Source organism: Patagioenas fasciata, chromosome 3 (genome assembly GCF_037038585.1).
Source record: "Patagioenas fasciata isolate bPatFas1 chromosome 3, bPatFas1.hap1, whole genome shotgun sequence".
In the NCBI taxonomy this organism is placed as follows: domain Eukaryota; kingdom Metazoa; phylum Chordata; class Aves; order Columbiformes; family Columbidae; genus Patagioenas; species Patagioenas fasciata.
This window is the reverse complement of record NC_092522.1, coordinates 1232885-1251067: the sequence shown is the minus strand read 5'-3', so window position 1 is coordinate 1251067 and position 18183 is coordinate 1232885. Positions and strand designations below refer to the sequence as shown.

Below are 18183 nucleotides of genomic sequence, written 5' to 3'. Positions count from 1 at the left end.
CAACATGAAATCCTTAATTATTTGCAGTAGTTGCCTATTTTGACATAGTTTTGGCTTTAAACATAGTGTCTTCTTTGTCAAATAGGGAACTTGGAACTGAGTGGAGAGGTTGCCAGCTTAGGTTACAAATCTTAGATTTTTTGAGAGGCTTAATTTGAGGCTTCTAAATAATAATTCAAGTAAAAATGTCAATAAATATATAGCAGTTTGACACTACTTGGAATGCTAAATCTCCTTTCAGGAAGTAGCTGTGGGGGTGTCCTAGGCTTTAAAAATCTACAGAACAAGCTTAGCAGTAGCTGGGTTGGGAACTCTGTGTGTATATAAATTCAGATCCATCCACGATGTCTATGGGCTCTAAAGAGCGTTCTGCTATTCTAGCTGTTCGATTTTCAAATGATCTGAAAAACACACTGAATGGGTTTGGCAACATAAAGAGTTTTCTGTAGCTCTGTAGATGTTCTCAGGTAAATGCTAGAAATAAGAAGTAGGTTTTTACGAATGACTGTGGGCAAGGGTGAGGGGAAGCCTGCTATTTACAACCTTTACATATAATTGTGTTTCTGTGCACAAATACATGGTGTAAACTCTGTGCATAAGGGACTGAACTGGCTAAGGGTGTGATTTTCTATGGTGTATTTTTGTCTAGTAAGGCGTCTCTTCCCACAGGTCAGAAGTAAAGCTCAGCAGGCGTTCTTCACAGCTCTGGGAACGTACAACTTTTGTTGCAGAGATATCATTCCCTTGGTTTTGGAGTTCTTGCGTCCGGACCGGCAAGACGTCACTCAAAAGCAATTTAAAGTACTGTCTCATTGACTTTGTCTCATGTCTGTCTTTAGGAAGTGTTCTTATGGGCCACAGAAAGGCCAGGTGTGGTACTTGATCATTGAATAACCTCCTTCATAATGGAATTCAAAGAATCAGTCAGCTGTTCTGTGCATCAATTAATTGGCAGGGCTTCCAATCTCATTAAAATGGTTCTTTAGCACAAAGAGAATTCTGTGAAAAATCTTCAGTATTTTGACAGAGGCCACATAGCTGAATGTTTATGGTGCATTTTAATTATATGGTAACGTGAAGATTAATTTGTATTCTCTGTGGGTGCATGGTTATGTAGATAGCTGTTACTTACGTGTGAACCGTGCTTTGACTTTTTAAAATTGCATCTTTTCGTTTTACAGGGTGCCTTATATTGTCTCCTTGGAAATCACAGTGGAGTGTGTTTGGCCAATCTCCACGACTGGGACTGTATTGCGCAGACCTGGCCGGCGATTGTTTCTTCTGGGCTTAGCAAAGCCATGTCCTTGGAAAAACCATCCATAGTCCGACTCTTTGATGACCTAGCAGAAAAAATCCATAGGCAGTATGAAACCATTGGATTGGATTTTACAGTAAGTGACGGGTTGCTTGGGGATAAAGTCTTAGATTCCGAGAGCATCTCCTTACATAAACGCTTGAGACTCAGATTATTTAATGTTCTGATGTTGATCACATTCTGATTTCTGTTAAAAATACAGGTCTGCATTCCTTTGTAAAACTTGTAATTTGCTCCTCAATCCCATATCTTTACGTTCTCTATGGACAGGTTCCAGAGAAATGTGTTGAGATAGCCGTTCTGCTGCAGAAATCAGAACATCCCAGCTCAGACTTCACGGGTCTCGGCTCAGAGGAGATTCAGTTAGGAATTCAGCGGCAGAAAGAAAAGAACGCCGAGGCTCTGCGGTATGTTCAGCTTCCCTTCATACCAGCTTGCACTGCCTAGTATTTACTCTACATTAGATTTAATCATCCCAAATTGCTAAGACAAATCTTAAGCTCAACAAATCCAGAACGTCCAAGGATTGTTGTGGTGTGTTTTCTCTCCTGACTTGGCAGCCTAACATTTCCTTCCTTCCTCCTCCTCTTGCCTGCCCTCCCAGTTTGTGCTGCGTTTGCTGCGTTGCCTTCACCCACCTTTTGTTGAGGAACTTTTATTCTATTTTGAAACAACTCTCTCACAGTGTTTGGTTGATGATTCCCTCTTTTCCCCTCAGAAACTATGAAAATCTGGTCAACATGTTGCTGGACTGTGTGGAACAAAGAAATCTGTAAGTTTATGAGAATTTTTTTGGGTGGATCAGGGGTGGCTGTGTGAATAAATATCAATTGCATCAAAAAGTGCAGTTAGCATGACCAGAACTAAGCAATATTTTTCACCCTTAAAGGGTGAAAGGTTGTGTTACTGTTTCCTAGGTAAAGAAGTGAGTGAGTCTTGAGTTTAATTGGGAGCTTGATTTGTTAATATCGATATCATCACACTTGGACTTCAGCTTTGACGTCCATTAGTTTGACCTATTATTGTTTTAATATTTGTTTGTTGTGGAGAGAAAAAGCTCTGGTTCTGTCTGCATAACACTGACATCCTAACAGATTGAAATTGGTAACATAATATTATGTTTAAGACCTTTTGAAGGATCCCCCTAGGGCTCTGTATTCTACATTCAAATGCCAAGATCCAGAAGACACCGTTAACTGAAGACGTTTGATGGCGCTTGTGCGTTCCCAGAACATGAGCTTTCCCTGAATGACACTTAAACACGCTGACTATAACAGTGGCATAGAGTATTACTTATATTAGTCCAAAGCATATTTACATCATCTTAATCCATAGAATCATTTATATGCTAAAGCAGTACATGTAACTCTGCAACTTAGTATCTGGTTTTAATATATATATTTTTTTTTTTTTTTTAATATTTTAGTCCCTGGAAGTTCGAGCACATAAGCATTGGGTTTCTGTCTCTGCTGCTGCGGGATGACAGGATCCTGCCTGTCCGGGCCATCAAGTTCTTTGTGCAGTGTCTCAACCACGATGCCATTGTAGTTCGGAAGGTAAAAACGACGTAATTATCTCTGCTTTGCAACTCATTAGATTTTTGGATCAACAATGTGAAGTCTGCAAACGGTGAAAATGTGGAACGTACCTGTTTGTTCTCATTCACTTCCGAATTTTGCAGAGTTTCTTCTGCAGAGATCTGCCTTTTCCATCTGAACTTCTTACCTGGAGGGAGCCATTTCCGTGTTACGTTTGCACCGTTCGCTCTGCTTGAAACCAGTGACCACCTCTTTTTTTCCCCCCGAAAATGATTTGTGGGGAGGTTTTTATGGGTTAGAAAGGTCACACTTAAACCATGTTCTCCCTCCCCTGAAATGAGTGAGATCTGCTTCTTTTGGGGAATTCTCAGCCACTGGGGTGGTGAAGTTCACTGTCATTGTCACTGGCTTTGTAGGGCACCGAATAGCTGCCTTGAAATGTGTCCAATGAGATGATCAGAGAGACCTTTCTGTGTGGAACGGATCAGTTAATGCCCTTTTCCTTCTTGCAGGTGGCCATCTCGGCCGTGGCCGGGATCCTGAAGCAGCTGAAGAGAACGCACAAGAAAGTGCCCATCTGCCCTTATGAAATAAGTAGGTTTTATTTCATACGAGAAATATCATAATATTCAATATCCTAAAATTTTTTTAAAGCATCTTTTTCTGGTTAAATTAAACACAGAATCACAAGCTTTTCATTTCTCTCTGGTTGTTAATGCCCTAAGCAGACAGAATGGGGAATATAATTGATCTGGTTTTAGTTTGGTGGGGTTTTTTATTTAAACCGTGTTATCCTTGTATGTTTTAAGCCATTCACTTATTTGAAGTGAGTCAGAGCTTCAGACAAATGCTCATTCTCCTTTCAGAAAGCCTTGTAGTTTGTGAGAATAATTTGTATACCTCCATTTTATTCATTTTTAAAAATCATTTCAAATGGCACGTTTACATAAGTTACTAAAGAATCTGTTAGTGTTACTTTTAATCTCCTAAGGCAAATCTGTGCACAGGTTCGACTCGGGGGGAGGGAGCCGTAAAAGCTCTTAGGAATCTTTGATTAAAAGTGGGTTGTAAGATTTGCTGGGGCTGCCGAGGAAGGAGTTTGGCAGATGATGTGAACAAATCCCTTTGGAAGCAGGCGGCAGCCCGAAGCCTCCCAGCATCCAGGCCGGGGACCGAGCGGACAACCAGTGGCTGCACTACGACAGTGGGCGGCTGCCCAAGACCAAGGAGGCTTGGGAGTCGTGTTGTTTTGTGGAGAAAACGCACTGGGGGTACTACACCTGGCCCCGGTGAGTACCGCGGGAAATATGCGTGTTTGCAGTTTTTGCAACTATACAATTTTCAGAGTATTCTATCACTAATAATTCTGGATTGCTTGCTGGAGCAAAAATTTATAGCGACAGACTTTGTTGTTGTTGTTGTTGTAAATTTTCTTTTCAGTTTTATTCTTCTGGAGTTGATGTTAAATCCTATTTAATATAGAGAATATAGAAAGTTATGGTAAGCTATATTTCACTTTGAAAATGTGTTACTTTTTTCCTCATATTCAGAACGATGACAGTTTATGCTCCAGCTGAGCATCAACCAAAGCTCGGGCGAAGGAGAGAGGAGCTGACAGAGGTGAGGCTTTCCCTTTCCTGGGCTTTTGCAGTACTACTTCGCCTTCTTTTTAATATTGTCTGCAGATTGCTGTGGAGATCACATTGCTCTTACTTGGTCTCAAACCAGGGTGGCGATAGAACTCAACTGTGCAGTTTTGTGGCTGCGTGGTTATAATCATGTTTTTAACAAGCAATAAATCGTAACTGTTCTGAAACCTGAATCCCCACAAGACATTTTTATTCATGTTTTTCTCCTTCATTTTCGCACTGACTGTGTTAGCGTGCAAGAAGAAATTCTTATTTTAATGTATTGCAGCTTCTCCGTCAGTGATCACGGAATAATTGTATTAATGAGCACTTTCTTATTCTCTTTGAAATCTTTATCAGGGTTTAGAACAAGGTAATTAATGACAGTGGGAATAGCTACTTTGTAGGGGTCGTGCTAGTGGAAGGAAAGATGATCCAAAGCCTTGCGAAACATTACCCAATATTCCTTATAAAATGAGGAGGGGAGTGGATAACCAGGCATGATTTTTGCCAAGGATAGAATGAAAATGCAAAATGGGACTTGGGAAGGTTGGGATATCACTGTGCCAGTCAAGCACCTCAAAGCTAATCTCTTTTTCTTTTTTTCCTGTTACAGGCAGAACAAATTATATATGATCACTTTTCAGACCCCAAGTTTGTTGAGCAGTTAATCAAATTTTTGTCGTTAGAAGACAGGAAAGGAAAAGACAAATTTAATCCTCGCAGATTTTGCCTCTTCAAGGTAACTGGAGTTCAGCAACTAAATCACTTCCATTTTGTAGATAATTGTCAAAGCGTGGAAGAGCCACACACTGCTTGGCTTTTCCCCCACTCTTGCAAAATGTTGATTCTTTTTTTTTTTAAAGGAATGCTGCTGTGGTTAATGCTATTAATCCTCTCTTCTGAATAACTACTTAGGGAAACATATATTTAGAGTACGTAGGACACTTGTATATAATTCTGTTACAAAAGAGAAGTAATTTCTCTTTCTGCCTATTCAAATCTCAAGCACTTCACGATCTTCTGGCGTTCTTAGGAAGCCGATGAATCAGCTGGATAACTGATAATGACTGAAGATGCTTTCCCATCTTGTTTTGCAGGGCCTCTTCCGAAACTTCGACGACGCCTTCGTGCCGGTGCTGCAGCCGCACTTGGAGCAGCTGGTGGCCGACTCCCACGAGAGCACCCAGAGATGCGTGGCTGAAATTATAGCTGGCTTAATCCGGGGCTCGAAGCACTGGACCTTTGAGAAGGTGCTCAAGTAGTGTTGTTGAGCCATTTATAGAAGTTCAGGAATAAGTTTGCGTTATTAAGCATATTAAATGCGTGAAGTTAAGGGCTTTTAATGCGTCAGCTACATCCAAGAAAGGACTGGAAAATGTTGCAACTCCTTGCGCTTCGTTGCCAAACTTTGAGCACCGTTCACAGCTTGGTTTGTGCCGATGTAATACCAGGTGTTTTTAAAATGCTTCAAGATTAAAACCAGTTTGCTGGTAAGGAGATAGCAAAGCAGACATGGTTTATAACCTCCAATTGGAATAAGTGCTTGTGCCCACCTCACACTATTACATCTTTATTTAGTCTAGACCTAGCTGTCTAGATTATCTTGAAATGAATTTCTGTGGTGAAAAGTAATGCTGGGAGAATCAGTTCCTTAAGGAAAAACAAGAAACTTTAAAATTGGAGGACAATTGGTGTACAGGACTGCTGTCCTACCAAGAGCGAACTGTGTGCCATCCCTGATACGATTGTACTTAAATCACCATGAAAATGGTGCATACGTAGTCCACGGTTTCTAAACGCGTTGTAAACAAAATTAAAAGGGTTCCCAAAATCTTACCTGTGGAAGTATTTATTTCCTTTTATAAATATCATAGCATAGCTGCTTCCAGAGCCGGTATTGGTTTATGGTTTGATAAGACAAAAGGATTTGGATTCACAGAGGGTAGACATTCATTTTATTCCTAAATAGACAAATCTTTCACCTTTTTGCTGAGCAGGTGGAAAAACTTTGGCAGCTTCTGTGTCCGTTGCTTCGAACGGCTTTGTCCAACATCACAGTGGAAACCTATAACGACTGGGGCACGTGCATCGCCACCTCCTGTGTAAGTACCTGCTGCAGATCATATGTAGATAAGAGCTTTACGAACAGGGGTATTGGAGTATATTTTATCAGCTAAAACTGAAAGCTGTAAATACAGTGTAAAAATAACATCCATTTAAAATTTCATCGCTTTTTTGGGAATTTGTCTGCCAAGAGCAGAACAATATAAAACATTTTTAGAAAGAAAATAAAGCATCTTAGATCAGTAATTCTTTGAAATCACTCAGCAAAATTCAGCGTAGTTTGTCAGCCAGAACCATGGCAATTAGCAAAATTCAGACGTGATTATTCGTATATGTCAAAAATGAAGGTAAAATTCCTTCTATTCTTATTGTATTTACCAAATAATTCAAACTGTGTGTAGTTCCATTGGATTCTCCTCCTATTGAGGTTCATTGTGAAAAGATACTTAACTTTGCACTTGCTTAATAGAATAAGCCCAAGGGATGCGAATAAAATCTCTGTCAAAACTTTCCTTGGTTATACATTATTTACATGTAAAAAATGCCCAGTTTGCTTATATCTCCGATACCTGTTTATTTTCAGGAGAGCAGAGATCCCAGGAAACTGCACTGGTTATTTGAATTGCTGTTGGAGTCTCCACTGAGTGGCGAGGGAGGATCATTTGTAGACGCATGGTAAAATCAATTTTAGCTGGCTTATTGTGAGTGAATAAAGGAGGAAATAAAGCAGGGATGAAAGGTGTTGAGAGCGTGTTGTGCTGGTGTCGTTTCTAGCCGACTGTACGTGCTGCAAGGCGGGCTGGCGCAGCAGGAGTGGCGGGTGCCGGAGCTGCTGCACCGGCTGCTCAAGTACCTGGAACCCAAACTCACGCAGGTTTACAAGAACGTCCGAGAGAGAATAGGAAGGTCAGTGTGCTCTTCTGCAGCTCGGTTTTTGGTTTTTCCTCTTTTTATTTGGGTAACTGAGTATCTAAATAATTGTGCTGACTGGCGACTGCTTATCTCTGTGTGTGAACACTGGTAATAGAAATTAGGTAAATTATCATTAGCATACTTGCTGCAGAAACTTCAGCTCTTAAAACCAAACAGAAAACCACACCCCCCAAACCAATACCAAACCAAAGCTCCCCACCTTACTGCATCTAAGCCCTAATAAGCCATAAATATACAGCGAATCTTTTAGAGAACATCTCAGTGACTGAAGAACTAGTTCGAAGGAGAGAGGGGTTGTAGCTTAGTGGGTGTCTAACCCAGTTTGTTTCAAATATCTACAAAGAGGGTATTTGGAAAACATTTGTCTTTAGATAACTTTAAATAACTTTGAAGCGAAGAGGGAAATTTTCAATAAGTATTAAACTCCAAAGTTCAGCAAATGGATCTCAGATCCCTTTTAGCTGTGTTCTCTAGGCAGTAGTCATATTAACTGTATGTTCTTGCTTGCTTTGTTTCCTTTTTCTAGTGTTTTGACCTACATATTCATGATAGATGTTGCCTTGCCAAATACTGCTGCAACTAAATCTCCTCGTGTCCATGAATTTACTACCCGGATACTTGAAAACCTTAAACCTCTCATGGAAGCAGATGAAGAAATTCAGAACCACGTTATGGAAGAGAATGGAGTTGGTGAACAAGATGAGCGAACTCAGGGCATTAAACTCTTAAAAACTAGTGAGTTACTTAATGAGTGAAGAAATTGGGGTTGGGGGGTGTATTTTAGGGGGTGGTGATTGAAGTCTGCAAATCATACAGTTACAGTACGTAATTTCACGTCTCAGATCTGTGCTGTAACAAGGCTGAGGTTTATGAAGGGGCATTGGACTGGATGATCTTCTGAGGTTCCTTCCAATCCCAAACATACTGTGATAAAGTCACCTTTACAAGGTCAAACTTTACTGGTTTTTATCTTCTTAGTCGGTGATAATTTCTCTTCATACAAACAGTTCTGAAGTGGTTGATGGCAAGCGCAGGACGGTCCTTCTCTACAGCTGTCACTGAGCAACTCCAGCTTCTGCCCTTATTCTTCAAGGTATGTGCTTTAATTGCTGCTTTATTAGTCATGTTTGATTTTAAAAAAGCCTTCTATATATAAAGCAAAATCATAAGGGACTTTTAAAATAAAAAGCAAACCAATAATGGTGATAAAAACCGTGCATGCTGAGGAGGTCAAATGGGGTTTTTTATGCTTATGTATGTTTATGGTTGGTAATCCAGCCTGTGAAATGGTTTTCTGACAGTAATCACTTGTAGGTGAATGCCCTGTACATGTGTCATTTGGGAGGAAAAAGTGTTTAATTAATGTGTGTATATGTTGTTTCTGTTCTGATATTATAGTTCTTTTGTTCCATGACTATACAACTCTTTCCAAATGGTGCTATGGATCCTGTTTTTCCTGGCACCTCTAGTCCCTGCATTCTTTCATGAAGCTGCATATCTGCATTAACACACATCTGCACACTCCAGGGCCTGTGTCTTTATATAAACAGCAGTCAGATATCCCACAGTAATGTATGTGACCACAAGATAAAGGTTTACTTATGTGAAACTGAACTTGAAATACTGATATACTTTCTTTCAGGATTTTGCAGTTGGCAATGCTTGCTTACTAACACCAGCCCTTTTCCCACCCCCCTTCTTTGATCTTGTTCTATAGATTGCACCGGTAGAAAATGACAATAGCTACGATGAGCTCAAAAGAGATGCGAAGATGTGTTTGTCCTTAATGTCTCAGGGTTTGCTGTATCCTCAGCAAGTGCCTTTGGTACTTCAGGTGCTAAAACAAGTGAGTATGGGCTCTGAACAGCGTAAAGCTTCTTGTTACCCACTGCACTCTGTGCTTTGGATGGGGTTTTCTTTAAGATTTTACAGCAGTTGTGATTTGAAGAGAATCAAATCCTGGTTTTCTTAGACATGAAAGAAAGTAATTTTAGAAGTGTTTTGAAACATTCTTGGTAAATGTATTTTGTTTTGTTTCCTACTTCCAAACATTTAAACAATTTGTATCTTGACAAGAAATTGAACAATATTTTAATAAATTAAAATGTAGTTCCTCAGTGGATTAGTTTAAGCCAAACGTGTCTCCTCGTGAGCATAACAATTCCAAATCAGTCTCAAAATGAGTTGTCACATAAAGAGCTGCCCTTGAATCTCTGCTTTTTCATACTTGTACAGTGTATCTATCGACTCCTACTGCTTTCTGAAAAACTACACCAATGAAAATGCATGGGTATTTACTCAAGAAGAATGGAGTTCCTATCAATCAAAGGCAGAAACTTGCCAGCTTCCTTTTACAGTATTGGGTACCTGTTAAATAATGGTACACTTTGCAAGTTAAGCCTGTAATAAATTATCATTTAAATAATAAATGTGTGCTTTGGAAATTGAAGAGAGTATGAAACAAAAATACCTGAGTAAGGGTAGTTATTTGCAACTGTGCCCCAAAGCTTTCTGTTAAATATTGTGAGCTTTACATCAGGCAGCTGCTTGCTTTCACATTCTTCTGTTCTCATGGTTAAGTTTTTCATTTTCCCTTGCAGACAGCAAGAAGCAATTCTTGGCATGCTCGCTATACCGTGCTAACCTACCTCCAGACCATGGTGTTCTACAACCTCTTCATCTTTCTCAACAACGAAGCGGCGGTCAAGGACATCAGGTGGTTGGTTATAAAACTGCTGGAAGACGAGCAGCTCGAGGCGAGTGTCACCCGTTCCGAGTTGCCTGCGTTCACACCACTGCTTGCTTGCCCTTGTGTTCTGTGGAAAAGCTCCCGGTTCTAAAGTAACACAGCAAGTATTTCTAGCTTAGCATTCATCACTAGCTTAGGAGAACTTATTTCTTATTCCATTTTTTCTTTTAATATTCCATTCCAGGAAAACAGCCGTTCGGAAAATACTTCATTAGTGATTTTTAACAGTTCCATTGTTCCTACTTTTTCAACAAAATGGAACGTTGCTTTGTTTCATTCTTCATTTAAGTACAGCTGGAATAGGGATATTATCATTTTACTGTAAATATCAGCATGGCTGTTGGTAGAAAATTCAACTTCAACAAGGTAAAAGGCCTTCCTATGTGAAAACCCACTATTTATTACTCTAGGTCTGTTTCCCGTTTAATCGTATCAGCTTCTTAATGACAAAAGTAGGGGTTTTTTTAACACATCCAGCCCACTAAGGAAGTATTTCTTTAGGTATAAGTGGATTTTCCTTAGCTTTGTGAAAGATGCGTGCATACTAGGACGGAGTTGTCTAGCAGCTGCTGTTACTAATGGTGATAAAAAGATGATAGTTAGTGAGCTTGCTTGTCAGTCTGACAAGGTTTAGTACGTGTCTTGAGCTGGTGCTACTTGAGCACATACAAACGGCAGGAGATAAAACCCAAACCCGTGGCTGCGGTGCACGTGCTGCTGAAGATCCACATACACAGGGTGCGCTTGGAAGTGCAGTCAGGACCATAAGCTTGTTCTCAGGAAAAATGAATGAAATGGTGTCTGATGTGAATCACTGAGTCTTGTCTGTCAGGCTTCCAAGAGCTGGGGGGGAATCAGGGAAGTGTTTCATTCTGTGTCGCTAATTTACAGAACTGAAGGCTCGTGTTAGATGGTGTGGTGTGAGTACCTTTGTTCAAGCACAGTGAAGGATCTTCAGCGTTACCCTCCAGTCTGTTCCATTCACCCCACTCCGTCCTTTTCGCTGCTTTTTGTGCTGTTGGCGAACACAAAGGAAATCCTTCTCTGGGGTGCTTGGCTGCTGCTTTTCTTTCCACACCTCGGAGTCTCATGTCATTTGGAAAAATACTTTTTATTCACTTCAATACAATTTATCGAGTTATTTTAAACATACAAAATTATCCTTCTGCGCTACAGAGATGCAAATCAAAAAAGCTTATCTATGCTCACAGCCGCTTACAGTCACGTTGTTACCATGGAAGCTTTTGCTTGTCTTTGACAAGTAATCTTGTTTTCTTGATAATAATTGGCAAGAAGCAGTATGTTGCAGAATAATTCCTATGTATTTTGTAATGCTGGATTTTAACCTGCGCTTTCAGTAGAATCCCCAGCTTTAACGAGTATTTGGTGTCTTTACCCTGTGAAACTGAGGTTTTGTTTCTTCATAAAAAGTTACATTTATAATTTTTATTGCTATCTTGGATACAAAGGTGCCAGGCCTAACGATTCTGCCCATCTTCTTCTTTGCTGTAATACACAGCTTGCTCTTCTAATATTGCTAGCGTGGCCATTCGCAAACTGCCCGGTCATTTGGGATGTTTTCATGTGTCAGGAGCCCCTTGCAAGAACTGCACTTGGGATTTGCTTGTGCTTGAGTGGTTTTGTTCTGATATTGTTGCAGTTTTGTAGACCTTGGTCAGTCAATTCTGACCAAAGGAAAAAAACCCACATACTTGATTGGAGGAGTATTGCTCTGCTGCTAGTCTGCAGTTTTTATAGTCTATAAGTCATTATGTGAGTATGACGATCTGTAAGTTATTTAGCATCAGATGTGTTGAATTATTAGCTTGTTGATGGATGGTTTCAGCAGCTTTGCTTGTAGGTGCTCCTCGCAGCAAAGGGTTCCTTTTAGTTGGATGATTAATTTAGAAATGAAAGTGGTTTTAACGCAGCGAGTAGTGATGTAAATGAGTCCAGTTCACTTGGGAGTTGCTCACTTTACAGCCAAGCTTCTCTCTATTCTGGGTCTTGCATTAGCACATCATGTTTCATTTAATAGCTTGCTTCTTCAGAGACTCACAAATTGCTGCTAAACAATACTGACAGGCGGGCGCTCCGTCCGTCCTTACACTGTTAACGAAGTAGATCACGTTTGAATAATATGTTGTAGAAATTTAAATGGAATGAAGCGAGGTCTCAAGAGCTCATTGTTAACGGACGGTGTTTAATTATTGCAGCACTTGCAGCTAGACTTACTGCTTTGTGGAGGTTCAGAACATGGTGTTCAAGGATGTGATTTATTCTAATCTGCTGCATTGCATTCAGAGCGCTGGGAGGTGTTTGGGCTCCAGAGAGATGTGTTCTGTTTACAGTCGCGTGTAACAGAACCTTCTTACCAACAAATCTGGCAGCTCTTCTCAGCCTTTAAGCAAGTCGAGCTGCTTTGCGAGACTCTGAATGTTGGGAGGTTTTTGTCAGCCCTCAATTATTGAAAGTGGAAGTGAGTTTTGGAGGGACTCCCGTTTAAATATGGTTTTATAGCTCTGTAACTCGATGGTTTGGGAAGATTTGAGTAGATGAGATAGACTAGTAAAGCTGATGGGTTATACTTGCTTTTACAAGCGAATGATTGAATTGTCTCTACTTGTAATCCGCTAACAACGTGTTGAGGCTGTTCTAAGAGGAATGGAAAGGCAGATCTGGGTTCTGAGTGGTTTGGTAATTAGATGAGAACTTAGTTTAGTCTTGTTCTTTTCCAACCTGCAATTCTTGTTTTTATTCATGTAGTGAAAGGAACTGGAACTCAGGACATCAAAGTAAATAGCGCTGGAGTGTGATAGCACTGAGTTGTTGCCCGTGAAGCACAGAAGTTGGTTGTCATTGCTTATTAATCCCATGTCTGTTGTGTGTCTCAAGGAATTCTTGTGCTGTGGGTAGAACAGAGTCAGCTCTGTCTCAAGAACTCACCTTCTATCGTGGCAAAGCTCTTCTGCTTTTGTCAGTTCTCGTGTCTCCACATACATTTGAGGGAGAAAACGAAATGCTTTTGAATAAAGTATACTTTTTTCTTGGTAAAGCTAATGTTAGTGGAGAGGCTATTACAAATTTTGTCAAGTGAGTTGATTATTTGGGGTGGCGCATCTTGTTCTCATCCAAAGTCTGGTTTGAAACTTTCTAAAGCTAATTGTGATATATGTCTTGATGACAGAGTTAAATTACCTTATTGGCTTGAGTAGTAGCTCACTTTATGACAAATTATGTGCAGGTAGTTTTATGTTACGGTAGAACCATCTTTATTAATTTGCAAAGAGCCATATAATAAACTACTAGTAGTTTATGATCTGTGAGATAAGAGGATATTTTAAAGGCTCTTCTTGGGCAGAGTTTGGTGACTTGGCCTTGCTGGGTGTGCTTAACAGGGTGGTACCAGCATAAATACCTGTTTGTTGCTCCGTGTGTGCGCGTAGTAATCGTGGGGTGTGCTGCGTGTGCCCCAGGTGCGGGAGATGGCAGCGACCACGCTGAGCGGGCTCCTGCAGTGCAGCTTCCTGGCCATGGACGCGCCCATGCAGACCCACTTCGAACAGCTCTGCAAGATGAGCTTGCCCAAGAAGAGGAAGCGAGACGTGGGCTCAACCGTGGATACGATTCCTTCTGGTGGTAAGAAAAGTGCCTTGGAGACTAAAACCGTGGGTGTCGGTAGCAGGTTAGGAAGGAGTATTTTGTGCTACACCTAAATGTTTATTCCGCAACCACTCCGGATGGAATAGGATTTGTTCTATGGTCAAGCAGTGTTTAGAAAGTGAACATATACGCAGAGAAACATCAGACCTGTTGTCCATGCAAAGGTTTTTCCCCTAAGCATTCACAAACCTTAATGGCAAACAACTTGTCCTGATGTATGTGATTGTTTGTGTAGGTAGTGCAGATCCTAATCCTTGTTACGTGCTTCAAGAATTTAATTTACAGAGTAAATGGCAGAATCACAGAATGTTAGGGATTGGAAGGGACCTCAAAAGATCATGAATAAGAATACACTACTACAGAAAAAAGAAAAAAAGCTTTTTTATTATGTATTTCTGTGTCGAACTAATTTATTACTTTCCTTTGACCCAGAGGGGCTGGATTTCCATATTGTCAGATAGTTCTGGTATTAGAGAAAACATTCTCCATGCGGAAATAGGAAAGAGTGGAGATGTACTTCGTGAGCTGTTCACCGAGAGAAAGATTCTTAGAGAAGGAAACTCATTTGAAAGGTTTATAAAGTATACAGCAGGTTAATTTTTTTACATATTCTTGCATTAGAAATGAAAAATAGAAATCATTGCATGAATTTATGATTCTGTGTAAGAAAGCAAAACCAGTTTTGAGATCCATACGCTCGTGCGAATTAATTTGACTATACGGTCTGTAGAGGGTAGAGCTCTCCCTGCTGCGGCAGAGCTGGTTGGTTGGTTGGTTTTAATTCAGGGTCAAAACTCAATATTAGGATCAGTACGTTATCCTAATTAGATCACGTCTTTTAATCTATAGGCTCGTCAGTCACTCCCATGAGTTAAAATAGCCGTGTTTTCCCTGAGAACCAGTTTGAAGTTTGGCTGTGTGGTGCAGGAACGTCTTAGACGAGGTCGTTGACCCCGCAAATGTCAATTAACGTCGTGTAATTGCAGATCTGGTGAAGCGCCACGCGGGTGTGCTGGGGCTCAGCGCCTGCATCCTGTCCAGCCCCTACGACGTCCCCACCTGGATGCCACAGCTCCTCATGGACCTCAGCGCCCACCTCAACGATCCGCAGCCCATTGAGGTAAAAATACTTACAGCACACCTAGAATACGCTCGGCTCGGTTCCCCTTTCCTAGAAATAAACAGGAAGCTGTTAAGAAACTTTCTGCTGCTTTTTATTAAATGGTTCCAAATACAGTTTAAGTCACAGACTTTTTAAGTATTTTGTGTGGTAGTTCTGTTCTTGCTTTCAAATTTAAAGCATAAACGGAAAGCTGCAACAATTATACCATTAAAATGTCTACTTCTGTGCACGCCATTCTAGAAAATACCAACCTGAACCAAAAAAATCACTCATTTTTAAAACAAGGTTTGATAAGCAGCCCTATAAACAAGCTTTTAATTCAAATAGTTGCCTTTAATTCTCTGGGTTTTTTTTTTCTCCTCTGTCTATTCAGTTTTGTTGAGTTTTGCTGTGTTAACCAGAGCAGTGAGCTCCTGGCTGAAGAATTCCTTACATTTACAAAGATTTGGCTATGGTGTGCTGGGCTCAATCAAGGAAATAAACTGATTGCACTTCTCTTTTGTTAATATGATAATAATCTTAAGTATTTTTATATCAGAAGATAGTTTTCCTCTGACTTGTTTCTTGTATGCACTTTATGTGCAATATTCCTCACTCTTTGAGACCCAAACCATTGGTTTGAAATAAGGAAGAGGGGCAAAGCATTGCACTTACACTTTATAAGAATCTCTTAACTCTTTCAAACTCAAGATTGTAGGTCAAAGGATCCTTTTTATAAGAAAGTTGCAGGCCTGACACTGGTCAAAGACTTTAACCAGACCTGTAAAACTCAGAACACTGGGGAACTGGGCTGAATTCTGCAGAACCTTTATAACTGCTCAAACACTGTGCTCTACTCAGCAATATCTGTATTATATTCAACATTTATTTTGCCACGGGACTTAAATCCATAAGTGATAGAGATCACTACTGATTGTCTGCCGTGCAGATGACTGTGAAAAAGACGCTGTCGAATTTCCGGAGGACCCACCACGACAACTGGCAGGAGCACAAACAGCAGTTCACGGACGACCAGCTGCTCGTGCTGACCGACCTCTTGGTGTCCCCCTGCTACTATGCATAGGTAGGTAAGATTATTTGGTTGTGACATAAATTGACAGCAACATCAGGCTTAGGAAATCCCTACACCACGAGGCAATAATTTATTTTGAATTCTGTCTTCTTTCTTTTCAGGTTTCTCCTGGACAAATGAGGCTGTAGGAACACTTCTGCACAATAAAGGAAGCTCAAAGAAATTTATCGCGTAGAAAACTTTGCGTTGGAAATACTGATGCCTAATCAAAACCACTTTTAAATACAAACCTAAAGACCTGGTTCTATTCAAAAAGAACTTCACCTCCCCGGGGAGCAGCCATGGGAGCCCCACGGCCTCCTCATAGCTGCGCTTGCAGAGCCTGGCCGCGGGTTTATCACGAGCCCCTTGTCCCTGGCCTGCATCACACAGCAGTCTCGTTCCTGCTTTCTTGCACACCGCGACTTACCCTGCGCACTTCTCACCCTCCTTTCCCGACCCTCCTTCCCAGCTGTTCTGACAGCAGTCGTGCAGCCCCAAAGCGTGCTGCAAACCAGAATATTCTCAGTGAAGCTCTCCAGTTCTGCCGATGCAACTTCTCGCCTGGTCAGTGTGCGGCACCAGGAACCTTTCTCAGAGTTTATTTTTCAGTACTTGGATTTGAGCGCCCGTCGGGCTCTGTATCATTCAGTCCACCTCAGGGCAGGGTTGCCTTTTTGTATCTTCCTCATCAAATGTAAATAGCTGCTGATCTCTGGGCAGGACAAAGCATGGGGAGGGAAAGCTCTTGCTGCCTGGCCAGGTCTTCGTAGACAGCTTGACCACGCGTGGAATAAAAATCTCTGGTTATCTGCGTATTTTTAAGGGTGAAAGACTATGGGTGTTTCCACATAATTAGAGCCCACAGCTATCAAATTATGGACTGTCGAGTGATGGTTGAATTCACGGAATGAAATGTATGCACAAGTGTGAAAGCACGGAGTGGCTGACTCTTTAACAGCACGTTCTCATGCAGGTTGTCGCTGTTCGAGCAAGCGCCTCTTGTTTGAAGATTGTGGAAGCTCTGCATTGTTTTGCCTGCAGCTTTGTTCAGAGACTGGTATCTATTGGCTATTTAATGACATGTTTAATATGTGTTACATAGTTGTAAAAGACTGTATAAATTGTAGAGGCATTGCATTGAAGAAACATTGTACAGTTTGCAACCTTTTACATAACACCATTGTGAGATTAATTTGTAAAGATTCATACTTAGATGTTAATACGGTGGTAGTTCTGGCTTTTGTATCGAATCAAATGCCATTATTAGTTTTTTAAATTATTTTTCTTTAACAGAATATCTCTCTGTGTCCGAAAGGCGGAAGTTTTGTTTTGGTTTTCTTGTATCTCATTATTACTACGTCTCCTTCAGATTCTAATGCAACACTTGTGGCCATCTCTAAACGCTGACATCACATATTCCGGTGTGATTAGCTCATAGGATGTGAGGTACATTGGAATAATTCATCAAGTGGTGCGTGTTTCAAGTTTCCACGCGATCCTGCAGGAGCACTGACCCACGTGAGTGATGTAGGTGCTGAGTGTGAGCCATTCCAAGCACAGCCATGTCCCGCTGCGGTATGTAACGAGTGGCAGCGCACACGTGTAACCACTGTATAGCGTAGTGCCAAAATTATTATTTCAATTGTGTACGTAGTTTAAGACCCAATAAATGGACTGTTTGTAACATCCGCATTTCTGGGGTGTTTCTACAGCGGGAATTTCTTCTTTTGAGAATACCACTTAGGGTGGTTTACTGTGCTTTTTGTATGAGGTGTCGGTTAGGGCAGCACGGAGGATTAATCAAAGATGTAGTTCTAATGGTTGGGAAACTACCTTTTATATTCACATAAAAATATCATGTACCTGGTTAGACTTGTCAAAAACCGTATTAACTTCTGAGAAGTACACTTAAAGTTGGAAAAACTAGTTGGAAGTTTGACTTTTGCTGATAGAATTTAAAAAAAGAGAACTTAATGAAAAATATTTGCTGCAGAGAATCATCTTCAAAGGACGTGTTGGCTGGTTACCTGATGGAGCTGGTATTGTAGGGGCCGTTTTGCCTACACTAAGGGCAGCTACTTATAGGATCCAGTATTAGCCTCCTATGCTGAGA

The 18183-nt window shown here is 40.8% G+C and overlaps 1 protein-coding gene across 4 annotated transcripts in view; it reads left to right on the top strand.

Annotated features, from left to right (window-relative positions):
- PSME4 (proteasome activator subunit 4) overlaps nucleotides 1-17754 on the top strand; it is a 46735-nt gene extending 28981 nt beyond the window's left edge. For 2 of the 4 annotated variants that reach the window (XM_071805607.1, XM_065836025.2), the window contains 21 exons: nucleotides 670-801; nucleotides 1182-1391; nucleotides 1586-1722; nucleotides 2034-2087; nucleotides 2742-2871; nucleotides 3366-3447; nucleotides 3989-4142; nucleotides 4404-4473; nucleotides 5098-5223; nucleotides 5582-5734; nucleotides 6482-6586; nucleotides 7132-7223; nucleotides 7323-7454; nucleotides 8008-8216; nucleotides 8489-8574; nucleotides 9199-9327; nucleotides 10082-10237; nucleotides 13707-13869; nucleotides 14880-15013; nucleotides 15945-16079; nucleotides 16190-17754. In XM_071805607.1, coding sequence (XP_071661708.1) covers nucleotides 670-801; nucleotides 1182-1391; nucleotides 1586-1722; nucleotides 2034-2087; nucleotides 2742-2871; nucleotides 3366-3447; nucleotides 3989-4142; nucleotides 4404-4473; nucleotides 5098-5223; nucleotides 5582-5734; nucleotides 6482-6586; nucleotides 7132-7223; nucleotides 7323-7454; nucleotides 8008-8216; nucleotides 8489-8574; nucleotides 9199-9327; nucleotides 10082-10237; nucleotides 13707-13869; nucleotides 14880-15013; nucleotides 15945-16079 — 2589 coding nt within the window. In that variant the 3' untranslated portion in view covers nucleotides 16190-17754. Of the gene's footprint in view, nucleotides 1-669; nucleotides 802-1181; nucleotides 1392-1585; nucleotides 1723-2033; nucleotides 2088-2741; nucleotides 2872-3365; nucleotides 3448-3985; nucleotides 4143-4403; nucleotides 4474-5097; nucleotides 5224-5581; nucleotides 5735-6481; nucleotides 6587-7131; nucleotides 7224-7322; nucleotides 7455-8007; nucleotides 8217-8488; nucleotides 8575-9198; nucleotides 9328-10081; nucleotides 10238-13706; nucleotides 13870-14879; nucleotides 15014-15944; nucleotides 16080-16189 lie in introns of all 4 variants that reach the window. The other 2 variants (XM_065836024.2, XM_071805605.1) reach the window with 1 other exon arrangement.
- The last annotated feature ends 429 nt before the right edge of the window (nucleotides 17755-18183 follow it).